This window comes from Squalius cephalus (genome assembly GCF_949319135.1).
Source record: "Squalius cephalus genome assembly, chromosome: 4".
In the NCBI taxonomy this organism is placed as follows: Eukaryota; Metazoa; Chordata; class Actinopteri; order Cypriniformes; family Leuciscidae; genus Squalius; species Squalius cephalus.
The window spans coordinates 49,069,413-49,082,185 of record NC_137125.1 but is presented as its reverse complement, the minus strand read 5'-3'; the positions used below and the strand labels follow the sequence as shown (position 1 = coordinate 49,082,185).

Below are 12,773 nucleotides of genomic sequence, written 5' to 3'. Positions count from 1 at the left end.
GTCCATATCTCAGTTAAAAAGTGCAAGTAATATTAAAAAATATAGAAATTACCAAGAAATGAATAGTAGCTTTCAATATGAGTCAAAATCTGCTGAGGGGTAATAATGGAGCAACAGTTTTAAAAAGTGATTTTCACTATTAAAATCTGAATTTTATTAGATTTGTTATAAGAGGCAATAAAATCAACTTTGTTCATCAAAACACTCCTTTCCTTGTGAAAAATGTACTTGATTTTCAAAAGTCAACAAATTAGCGACAGCTGAATGTAACATTTTTGACAAGCCAAACATGTCAGTCTCTGAGTAACAAAATAATCTTAATTCTATAAAATAAGTATAATTAACTGTGTAAAAAGAATTTAAAATGTTTTATAATTACCCAAAAAATCAAACATAGTTTGATCACCCCTTACGCAGATTATCACGTCTGTCAAAAACTTAGGCTGACTGTCGGTTGGAATATTAACTAAAAACATGGACATAACACACTCATGGACATCAATCACCTCACTGAATACTTGCCAGCTAAGAAATAAATAATTATTACCTTAGGATCCATCTGTTTTCAAATCCAGATCATTTAAATATATCACAACATCGATGTCTGTCAAAAAATAACATGCACAATACACTGTATATTTACATGAAGCAGAGGTCCAGTGAGTCATAAAATAGCATAAAATTCTAGCAAGAAGAGCAAAAAATAGCATAAAACCCACACTACCGGATGTTTTCAATCATTTTCTATTCTTGACTGATCTTTTTGGTAATAGATGAACTGTTAAATGAGTGATTATGAGTCCCTCCAATTTCACTCGCATATGCTGATGTAATTTTATATTATAAACTTTACAGGTGATTTTTATGAAATAGTGTGATTTTTATGACATGATTTGTTACATTTAATTACCCCTTGGCAAATTTTGACTCATATATGTTTATGTATGTTTAAAGTCATGTACACTTACTCATAAAAACTTTGTATCAGTACATTTTTAACAGCTAATAATTTGACACTTGTAACAGTAATAAGCATTTCAAACATTGCATCGCTTAATGAACTTATTTTGCTTTTGCCTGCTGCTGCATTTATCACGTGTCAGTAGTCAAATCGGACCGCCATATCAGCCAGTCCAACTTTCATATCTACATAGCAACCAGTAGAGGCCGGAGGGGGTAAAAACACGCCTCAACCTTAGATGCCCGTCAAATGAGTTGGGCATTCAAGCTGGGCTGGTAAGTTGCATGGCAGCAGTCCTCTGGACTTGAGCTGCTTAACTTTTGCTCACATCTCATGCTTTTTAATCTGTGGGAAATACAAATATTTATGTGTATTTTTCAGCCTGGTTTTGTCATGAAACTATAAAGCACATAGGATAGACTTCATGGTAAATGCCAAGATCTTAATCCTCTTGAATTGTAAAGTCCAGACCCCAGGGATAAATCAAATGTGGCTCTGAGGTGAAAACACAAAAAGATCAAAATCCTGCCCTGGTAAATCTGAAAAAGAGAATAGAGAAGCAGTGTCTACTGGGTAAAGATAGCTTTGTTAAGCATGTGTGCCAATCATCAGGGTATTACAACAAACAACAGTCAGGAACACAAGTGAATTGACCCTGCGGGACTCGTAGCACAATGCCTTGAAGGCGAGAAAGAAAATCCACTAGCGCATAATTGGGATTAAATATTTATTCTTCTTGCATGAGTATTAAGTCCTATGAGGCATAGTGAATGATGACTTGATGGCCAGATGTTGGCACACAACATCCATCCATGTTTCCTCCCTGGATGACAGTAACCCCCCTTCAACCTTCCCACACCGGTGACGGCAAATTCATGGGAGGATTACAGATGACATGGCACAAAAAGACCAGCTGCTCCACAATCATTAATACAGCGAATGCTGTGTGATCCCAATCTACAGCCCTGCACTTTATCAGAAGGAGGCATAGCATAAATATATGGATTGACAAACTTGAGTTTAATTACATATTGCCTTAATGTGTTACATTACGATTGGGCTGGGACGTTAAAAAGACAAAACGCCACACATTTCACAGAATACCACAGTCGCAGTACCACATCGTAATTGTGTTCTTTGCATCTTACCTTACTAACACGCATCAAAGTCTTTATTAACCCAACAATGGTCATATTGATGAGAACAAATACAGCCTACAGTGACGCTGTTACCTGAGAAAATGAAGGGTTATTATTTGCCGTTATATGCTACATCTCGTGGACAATGTGCAAAGCAATTTGCATTTGGACAGCATGTACAGATTACGCAACGTCACCAAATGTGTGCTGCTCTTTATGAGTTTGTACCGACAAACATCCTCGTTCAAGAACAGATCAAGGAGAAAAACATTCCAAGAGACCCGCTCGTGTTCCTGTGCTCGGCGAACGCCAATGCATATGAAATGACTGCATCTGCAAGCGGTCCTATTGAAGCTCAAGTTTGTGTGTCAGATGTCCCTGAAAACGCTAGGAACATCTGAGGGTTTAAAAACAGGCATTCAGACATACAGTTCAGAGACCAAAAGGAGTGACAACACCTGATTCCCAAAACTCCCAACACAGAGCCTCAAACTTCGGCAAATCCTCAAAACTTAGCGCCCAGGCACTGTTAAACACGCTCCACCGGTAGACTCATCTTCTCTCGCCCGACCTCCTTCACACGGCCGTGTGCTGGGTGATGTCGCTGCGGGGAGACATGGACATCTGGCGGGTGAATTGGCTGAAGCTTGCAGCTCGGGGCCGGGTGCGGGGAGCTGTGGAGCCCGGGGACGGGGCGGAAAGGACCGGTCCAGGGTGGGTTTCCTGAAGGGGCAGCGAGGTCTGATCCGACACCTGCACCTCATCCTGCTGGTCTTTGGACAGATCTTTAGAGAACAGGCTCTGAATCAGCTGCAACTTCTCCTTTTCCTCGTTTAGGAAGACGTCCACCAGAAGAGTCTTCTCCTTCTTCAGCTGCTCGCTGATGTTTTTGGGCACGTCCGGGATGACCCAGGCCACCAGCATGCTCATGGTTATCACCAGGTTCTGGAGGAGTGGAAGAACACGTAAGTTTATATATACATTCATGGGTGGGGAACAGGAGATGATACACATCAGTGGCTGTGAGGAAAACATATATCTTTCTATTCAATAGATGGAGGATATTTTCCACACCAGACAGCATTTTAGGTATTGGCACTCTGCCAGTGATGTCTATACATTGAGTTCTTGATCATGAGGCTTATATAGTCATGAAGAAAAAGCAATCTCATATGCAGTTTATATGTACATTTCCATTCAAAAAATATTTTACGTGTTTTTGAAAGAAAAGGTTTCTGCTTAACAAGGGTGCATTTGATAAAAAATACAGTAATGTTGTGAAATATTATAAAAAAAAATAAAAATGCTTTCTTTTGGATATATTTTCAAATATCAGTTATTCCTGTTGTGATGCAAAGCTGAATTTTCAGCATTATTACTCCAGTCTTCAGTGCATGATCCTTCAGAAATCAGTCTAATATGCTGATTTTCTGCTCAAGAAACATTTATTATTATTACCAATGTTGCAAACAGTTGCACAGCTTAATATGTTTGTGGAAACCCTTTTTTTCAGGATTCTTGTGTGAAGTTCAAAAAAAGATCAGAATTTAACAGAAATCTTATAAATGTCTTTACAGTCACATTTAATCAAATGAATGCATCCTTGCTGAATACAAATATTAATTTGACATTTAAACATTTCAATTTTGAAGTCAAAGCTTTGAGTGAGGAAAATACTGAATTTAAGCTTCACAGCCTTGGTCACTATGCACTTTGAAACAACACTGAAGTTGAATGACATTTCATTTTGGACTGAACTATTCCTTTAACTGTTTGGTTTACTGTTTAATTGCATTTCAATAAAATTAGTTTCCACCCACAAATGCTGACAGCAGGGCATTTCTAATGAGTTACAGCACTTATTCTGACCACCATAAAGTATAGACCATTTTTCCTAACGTGCAAAGGCTGCATCATTTATATGTGGTTGAACCTCTCATATTGCTGAGGTAGCTATTGTGTGGCTTTTACATTTACGTTCCTCCATTCAAAGTCAATTTACTTTGGATTTTCTGGCATTCACTGGGTCAAACTGTTGGATGTTAAGAGCACGCAGATTTGGGTGTAATGGTAAAATAGTTGTTTGTACCTGAAACAATATAACGAAACCTAACCGAGCGGCTAGAACCGACCAGTACTGTTTAGAGAACTGGTACGCCTCTGTCGACCATGGCGGTTCTCTGTAGTCCTTGTATCTGAAATGAAAAGAACAGGCATCCCGAGTCATTCTAGGCTAATTCATCTCCAGCGAGGTCTGCAATAAAAAGAAACAGAAAATTTAAAACACATGCTCAACACATGCTTCTAGAAGGCTACAAAGGGCAAAACAACACAACAGCAGTATTAATTATGATGCAGATCAAAAGTGCAAAAGAAGGAACTGCATCCTTAACTATTTAATTGTGTAAGTGGATTTGTTTCCTCTTTGGCAGCTGTTACTTTTAAATAGTTTAAAACCATATAGTTGTAGTAGGAGGAGACGTTCTTGGTCATATTTTGATTATCTGTTCAAGATCAGACTGAGTTGGCCTTATTCATTAGACCAGGCTGCTCCCAAATGTTTTGATTTCCTCTATTGAATTATGAAAAGTAAACTCTGAGTCTTTAATAACGTACTAAAGACGTTGCTTTCATAGCCATATACAGTAATCTACGTGGAATGTGTTAGACTGCATGGTTTTGATTTCCTCGGACAGTCAGATAGCTTCATCTAAAGACACAATCTCTTGGGTGAAGTGAAGTCCTTGTTTGGTTATACTGGTCCAGAAAGGGCAAATATGGTGCAGGAAAAACATGGGCTTGATTTGTTCCCCAACCCTATTTTAGAACACTGACAAGCTTGCTCTCTTGCTCCCTCTCCATCTATCTGTCCTCTTAACAAACAGACGGAGGGTCAAAGGAACCCAGACATCAGATTGCCACTTCTCTTTGGTCCGAGTAGCTGATGTCCACCAACAAACGAGCGTAATCTCGTTCTCAACTGCTTGGAGCAGAAAAAGCAGACGGGTTCTGATAAGAGCACTTTTCTTGACATGCTTCTGATCTGTGTTGTGAAGGCCGCCCGAGATAATCAAAGCAGTGGTGAGATCTCACACGTCAGGGTGATGGAGTCCCATCTAGAAGTTTCTCTCCGTCTCTCTTTCTTCCATTCCGTTGCCTGCTGTGATTTGGGCGTGAGGGTTAAATAAGTTTGTTTTCATGATCTGAACAAGAGAAAATTCTTTCCAGAGAAACGACGGACAGAATTACTATCATTATCAACACAAGCAAACAGCACTGCTTCGTTAGAAAACTTTTTTTTTTCGCATTAAAAACTATTTAGGCCCACGCGGAATCTGTGCATGATTTTCCACATTTTCTGCTCTGACAGTGGAGGAAAATCTGCAGAATTCTGTGGAACAGATTGTTAAATGTATTATTAGTTGTAGCTAAATATCTGGGAACATTAGTTAACTACACCATGAACTAACAATGAACAGTACTTCTATTTATTAGTCTTAATGGTAATTTCAATGTTTGCTAATACATTTTTTAAATTAAAAGTTGTATTTGTTAACATTAGTTAATGCACTGTAAACTAACACTGTGTATTTTTATTAACTAACATTGAAAAAGACCATGAAAAAAAAAAAATATATATATTGCTCACTGTTCATACATTAACTAATGTTAACAAATGAGTCCTTATTGTAAACTATAACATAATATCTGTGAAAAAAATAAACGTGCAAAAGGCGGAAGTTTATGTGAACGACAGCCGAATTCTGCAGAAGTCTATTCATTACCAGGCCCATAAGGAACCTGTGACAGTGCAGTAGATTTCCAAAGAATGTGTGCGTGTCTGTTTGTTCAATATTTGTGCTTTCAGCTAACTACAAAAGAACTGACGAGCTACACTCCCTATTCACATTAAGTCGATTGATCCAGTTCTTCGTAATTTACCACTGAACTAAACTGAACTGGATAGCATGACTAACCTGGTCTGTAAAAGAACCGTTTGCAGGTATGGAAAAACCATACACTAAAGGTGTGGACAAATTTGATGAAGAATCTCCCCAGGCGCCATCCAAGAGGATCAGTATGTTCAGACAGTTCGACACGTTTATTTAATATACAATTTAAGACGGCTCCAACGGCTCTTTACGGCCTGTGTACTGTCCTACAAAGAACCACCTTGATATGAACAATCAGTACTTCTTTAGGCTGGTTACTGATGATAAGCTTCATGGTTTTGTGCTTGGCAATGGATGTTCAATAAATTGTTTGATTTTTTTAATCATAGTTCATAGTAATATAGTTCATTTTTCCTACCTGCAGACTGTAATGTCTTTGCCGAGACTGGAGATGGAAGGCACAGTTCCAGGTTTGAAGTTGCTGACATTAAAGTAGGAGAGCGTGTGGTTGATGAAGCCGTGCATGGTCCCTGTCTCGCTGTATATGTACTGGTAGACCAGGCGAGGGATGAAATCTGATGTGAAGGAGATGACAAAAGCCTGAAATGATGTAAGAATATGTAATTAGAATGTGAACAAGCAAGTATCATAAAAGGCATAATTCGCCGCTGACAAATGGGTTCAGTTAAATGTTCAATTATGTGGTAGATGTGCTAGAAAGGTACCTATGTGGTAGAAAGGTGAAAATAATTGAGTGGAGAAAAAAGAGAAATAGGGCTGTTGTCTTTCCTTTTACTAATAGTAAAACTTCAACACCCATAATGCAATGGGCATGTTACCATTCAAGGCCACTAACAGTCTGATCCTATTGAATAGGCTTGACTTCATTGCTTGAGTAGGAAATACTTCTTAGCAAACTTTTAGCCACAATGGTGTATTATTTTGGGGTTTCCAGTGAAGGATTCAGCGCATTGTAGGCAGTGGCTAAAGGCTGCAAAGAATCATAAATCCGGAGAGAACGCCGCAACGGAAAAGCTGAAAAACCTTTTCAAACTGGGTGACAATGAACACAGTGTTTTAGGCCAAACAGAGAGGAAAAAACTGAAAGAATCTGCCGTTCTGTCAGTTAATTGGAAAGAAGAGGAACACCCCAAAGGCAAAACACCATCGCATTCCAGTAAGAAGGCTGTTGCTGTAGTATTTTAAAGAGTAGACAAAGTACAATCATTTTCAGTGATAAATCTACCCTTAACGGTTTTGTTAACCTTCAGTGGCGACTGCCTGTGGACAGGCATACAAAAATGCGAAGTAAAATCTGTAGGTTTCACAAAAGCCCTGGTGCTGTCAATAGTCTGCCAAATTACATGTTTTGGATCATCCAGCAGACTTTTGCTGACAAAATTACAGGAATTTATTGGTCCGGGTAACAGAGAAAGAGTAAACATTGTTCATTTACACATACAACTGACATTTTAACAATGCAAACGGGGTAGAAAATCAGCAAACTTAAATGTTCCGAGTCAGACCGCTATGGAACACATGCAGAGCGGTATCATTGATAATAGGTTTTAAGAGCCAGTTTATAGCTGTAACATTAAACGAATACTTGATTTCTAAAAGAACAGCACAGCTGGACTGAATCAGATGTTGGGCTGCTGAGTAAATATGGTTTCCTTAATGAAAGGTCAAAGAGAAGCTGAAAGATCTTTACCTGGTTTGCCATAAGGCTTACTTCTCATTTTGGGAACATCACATCTATTAAAACAAATCTGCTTGGGGTTTATCATTCAATTTTGAGTTGAAGAGACATGCACGAAGCAAACCGTAGGGTTGAAAGAACATCCGTGCAATGCTAGAACATAAATTGTGACATGAATCGATTTCTTCCATGAATAATGTGTACCCAGGCATATAAGTCTGAAGAATCTTGTTCATCTAAGTCTTAAGAAAACAATAAGAGGATCTCTTTAACAAGGATGAACCCTGGGGTCTTTATGAATCCCTGTATATAATAAACTTTCCATTAAAAGGACTTATATGACTAGCATATTGTAAGCAGCAGAGTTATATAGAAGAAACTCACATTGATGATGACTGAGAACTTTCCCAAACCACTCAAGATGTTGTACCAGATACCTGTGTGGAAACATTTCAATTCAGAGGTTTAATTAGTAGATCCAGGAGCGAGTCTGATTCAGAATGCAAGTGAATTGTTGTGGTGTAAATATTGATATGAGATTTTCACCAATATCTTTGGCCCTCACGGCATCTGGCCTGCGAAGCTCAGTGACGAACTTCTTGGCGTCGAGCCGGATCTCGATGATATTGTTTAAGAGGGCGAAAAGCGGAGCCAGCGGGAATGAGGCCACAAAGAGCGACACAAATCCAAACTGAATGACTGCAGAATGGAAAACAAACAAACATGGAGATTACATGCGGAGACATTTGGATTACAAACTGGAGTTTGATTGATGTGCGTTAGAGAGCAAGTCTCATGACTGCTATCTGTTACCAGGCATTAAGATTTTGAAATTATACAACTGTCGAATTCTCACTATTAACTAACTATTAACTAAGACTTTTGCCTCAATAAACTCCTAATTAATGCTTATTAATAGTTAGTAAGGTAGTTGTTAAGCTTATTGGTATTGGACAGGATATGGTCATGCAGAATAAGACATTAAAATGCTTTTTAAGCACTAATAAACAGCCAATATCCTAGTAATATGCATGATAATTAGCAACTAGTTAATAGTGAGAATTGGACCCTAAACTAAAGTCTTACCAAATATCCTTATACAATATGTTCACAAATAGCTCAAATAATTATGAAAATAGGAAAACTGAACACCGTGATTGTTCTAGAAACAAACTGTCGTTCTAACTTCTAACATTACCAGAATGGGTGTCAAACACCAAGCTGATTATTTGTCAATCAACAACACATGGAACATAAGCCTTGTGGGAATCGGCATTTCCTTCTTTGGCTTGATTGACACATGGGTTTTTTTCTGTGCAGCAACCAAACAATGGTTTGAGAGAGATCAGGCTGGAGGGTATCCTACATAAACATCCATATGACTGGGTCTCATTCTCCCGCCCTCACTGAGAATATCTTTTACAGTGTGTAGGTGTTGATCTCCCACCAGTGTTATTACTGAGGGTCATAAGTGCATCTTCAATTTCTCCCCAATCGTTTCTTTGATTCATAGAGTCTCATAAGTGTTCCTTGAATGAAAAACAAAGTTTTACTTGGCAGTGGATTAAAGCATCCGTGCATTTTTGAGAAAATACTAAGGTGCAGGTTTTCTCACGCATATGTCGCTGAAAGACTGTTATGCAACTCGCAGGCACTCCAGGGACTAAACCGCCCCACATCAAACCACTCAATCAAATCATGATAAATCATGATAGGGAACCATAATAAACTCCGCAGATTATCACAGAAGATAGTGTTGTGTACCTGCATTCAATTTTATATAGCAAAATACATAAAAGTACAAAAAATTGTTTAATACAGAGCTGTTTCAAACTTGTTGAAAGCAAACAATTTTTTGCAAATGTGTTAGGAAACATCTGTCGGCGTCTTACGTTCTCTGCATAACTAGGTTGTGTAAATGCAGAATGAATAATAGTAATTCAAGTTTGGATTGGTTTGCATATGTTTAACTTTGCTGTTTACTAGGCATTCAGATCTTTTGCAGACGCCGTCACAGCAACTTACATAAACACTCAGTTGTGTATCACTGCAAGCCACATGCTAGCGAATGTAGGCCCCTTCCCGGTTGTAAACACAGATGTAAAACAAATGCAGGGGCAATTGGTCTAATTCACAAGCTCATTCATAGTTGTTACCCTTTAAACCATTAAGAAACTCTAATAACTGAGTTTTAGCATCTTTCTTGTAACTCTGGGGCGTGTCAAATCCCAAGACCAAAGCATTCCTCTGACAACAAATCCTGCTGTTCCCGCCGAAGGGGACAAGTTAGAGTAACCAGATGTTTTTTCACAGCACTTCACTCTGAGGACGCTCTACTTTCGCTTTTACACACAGTTGAGTTTCACTCACTCATCTCCATGTATTCAGGTGTGAGTCCGTCAAAAGGCTCCAGGTCATAGTCCAGATGCCATTGTTGGCGGCGACCCGGCTGCTCCACAATCTCCTTGGGGTCCCGCTCCTTATCCTTGAGCGTGCGGCACAGCTTCTTCAGCTTTCTAAAGCGGGATATGAGAGGGAGAAAGAGAGAGAGACAGAATGTAAACACACAAACCGTTGCTATAAACTTGACCTTGCAGCCAACATGACCCAGATTTGATAGTGAGTCAAGTGTCAGGTTTGTTTCTAAGAACTGCATATGAATTTTATGCAAACACATGGCTCATCAACATGATGTGTGCTTTGTTTATTTTTACGGAACTACTATTATTGCTCATAAATAGAGCTGGATGTTTTTTTCCAAAACCAAAATGACTGCACTTTTCTTGTGCTACAAACTAACTTGAGGAGGTATTATTTTTGGCTATATATATATATGTAATATCACACAGAAAACATATATATTTGTGTGATATATACTGTATATATAAACAACACAGAACACCCTAGAACGGGCAAACATAATTAATTTTTAGAAAACTGTTCTTATAACATCATATTAAACTTCCTTGTGGCTTCTGAGCTTTAACTTAATTTAAATAGAGTGCAACAGTGCCTGCCCACTTTTTCAGCGGCATTGCTTCTGGAGGTATTTTTTTGTATTAATTTCAACCGCAGGGATGTTCAAAAAGTATTTGTTAAAGCCTTATAAGCCATGGACGAACCCAACCAACTTCATTAAAACTTTGATTTGAAGCAAAAAAAAGTATTTGAAAATCAGACAAAAATACAAAGGTACAAGACTGTGTACTTAACTGCTTTAGTGAAAGAAAGAACTACAATCCCATGATGCATTGCAAACAGCACAATCAAATTAAAACCGATGGAGAAACATAAAACTACTCATTTTAAAATGTTGATTGTATATATAAAAGCAATATATATATACAAATATTTAAGTATTTTTGAGAGCGTTGTGAGATTGACTCGGGTACATCATTCAAAGTGAGTGAATGATGGTGACTACTCTGTGATTGGTGTAATTTTCTGTAGAGCATCATGGCTAATGTAGTTTGTCACCACAAATTCCCCTGTTAAACAATTATTTTAAAAATAAGTTGAAATAATGCAGGATGATGGTTTGAACAGAAGCAAATGCCATCAATTAACAACATTGTAGCTCACAGTAGGTCTGTCTTTAAAGGTTATAAGTTAAAAGTCAGTTTCCCTATGGAGAAAATGAATGGGGTTTTTACTTCAAGAACCCAACTGTTGCTCTCTATTCCTTTGAGTGAATCAGTTCAGCGATCTGGCATGAGAATGAACTTGGCCAGATGTTTCATGATTAATTGGTTAATAAACCAATTAATCATGAAACCAGGGGCATACAGGAGACAGACCAGTTCATTTGATTCACACATACTCAAAATAACTTTCTGGTAATCTCATTATTGTACACATCTGTTCACTTGTTTCGTATTTTCCTTCAAACCACACAGACACAAGGCTGTCTGTTCCAGCTTGGTTACATGGAAAAGAATAAAAGCAAAAAGAATGCAAATCTCTAAAGCAAATTAGTCAAGCCATACAGAACGTTCTAGCACATTAAATCTCTCAATTCAATGATAAAAACCAAGAACACAAACAGCATGACTGTAGGTCCTACATGTGTCTGTTACAACTCAAAAACACCTGAAAGTACCTACAGTAAAAGAGCCAGTGGAGATCACAGGACCTAAATCAGGATCAGTTGGTGGTGACTAAATAACTCCCAAAGTGTCTGGAGCTATTCCACATTTAAAGACAAACCTCTCGTAAACTTCTCATTAAACAGTTTAGGCAAAGAGAAGGTTGCTTATATAAGTGGGTAAATTGATATAATGACCCAAGTTGTAAAATTCAAAAGCTCAATGTAACAGGATATATTTCACCCTAAAAGCACGCCAGCAAACATGCCATGCAATCACAACCACAACATACTTTGACCCCATTATTTAAGTCATTAAAACAGACATGACGTGCACAGGCATCGCTCTGTGTTCAAGCCGTCGTGTTTGGAGAGTCCTCATCAGGAGAGCAAGTGCGAGAGCATGACAGCTCACGTTGGACTGGCCAAATATAGTGGACGAAATGGTCCGTGTGGTCCATCCGTCTATAGCTTATTAACACTCCCAATAAAACCCTCCAAATGCATCTGCTGCATTATTTAGTCTCCAAAACTACAGCTTTTTCCAGCACATTACTTTTTAATGCTCGCCTTTGTATCATAAGTGCTTTCCTCCATCCGTGATAAAGCTCTCGTTTACTAGCTGTTGGAATGAATTTGCATTTGGGAATGTGTTAGAATGACACGCAAACCCCTACTGGTGGAAAACGACAGGTCAACTAAAACAGACCTAAAGCACCCTTTTAAACAAGGCTCTGTTTTTAGCATACACATTATTATAATATTGTGGGATGGCATTGGTCTGTGGGGAGATTAGAGCTATTAAGTAGGTCAGGGATCTCGAGTTGTCCTGGCCTCCATCATGGTACGTTTCCACCAAAGACCACTTCTGTGCGTTCCCCCCGAAAAAAGAAATTCAAGGCGAGTATTTATAGAACTGCACGGGAGAATGGGTTTGACATTGTTCTCCCCTCATGGGCCATATTGCTTTTTTGATTTGCATTCTTAAATTAACTTA

At 38.5% G+C, this 12,773-nt stretch overlaps 1 protein-coding gene across 2 annotated transcripts in view; it reads right to left on the bottom strand.

Moving 5' to 3' along the window:
* Positions 1-134: 134 nt before the first annotated feature.
* Positions 135-12,773, bottom strand: part of ano2b (anoctamin 2b) — a 36,957-nt gene continuing 24,318 nt past the window's right edge. For both annotated transcript variants that reach the window (XM_079868250.1, XM_079868251.1), the window contains 6 exons: positions 10,063-10,208; positions 8,239-8,391; positions 8,077-8,129; positions 6,412-6,593; positions 4,190-4,295; positions 135-3,045 (listed from right to left, as the gene is read on the bottom strand). In XM_079868250.1, coding sequence (XP_079724376.1) covers positions 2,677-3,045; positions 4,190-4,295; positions 6,412-6,593; positions 8,077-8,129; positions 8,239-8,391; positions 10,063-10,208 — 1,009 coding nt within the window. In that variant the 3' untranslated portion in view covers positions 135-2,676. The remainder of the gene's footprint in view (positions 3,046-4,189; positions 4,296-6,411; positions 6,594-8,076; positions 8,130-8,238; positions 8,392-10,062; positions 10,209-12,773) is intronic.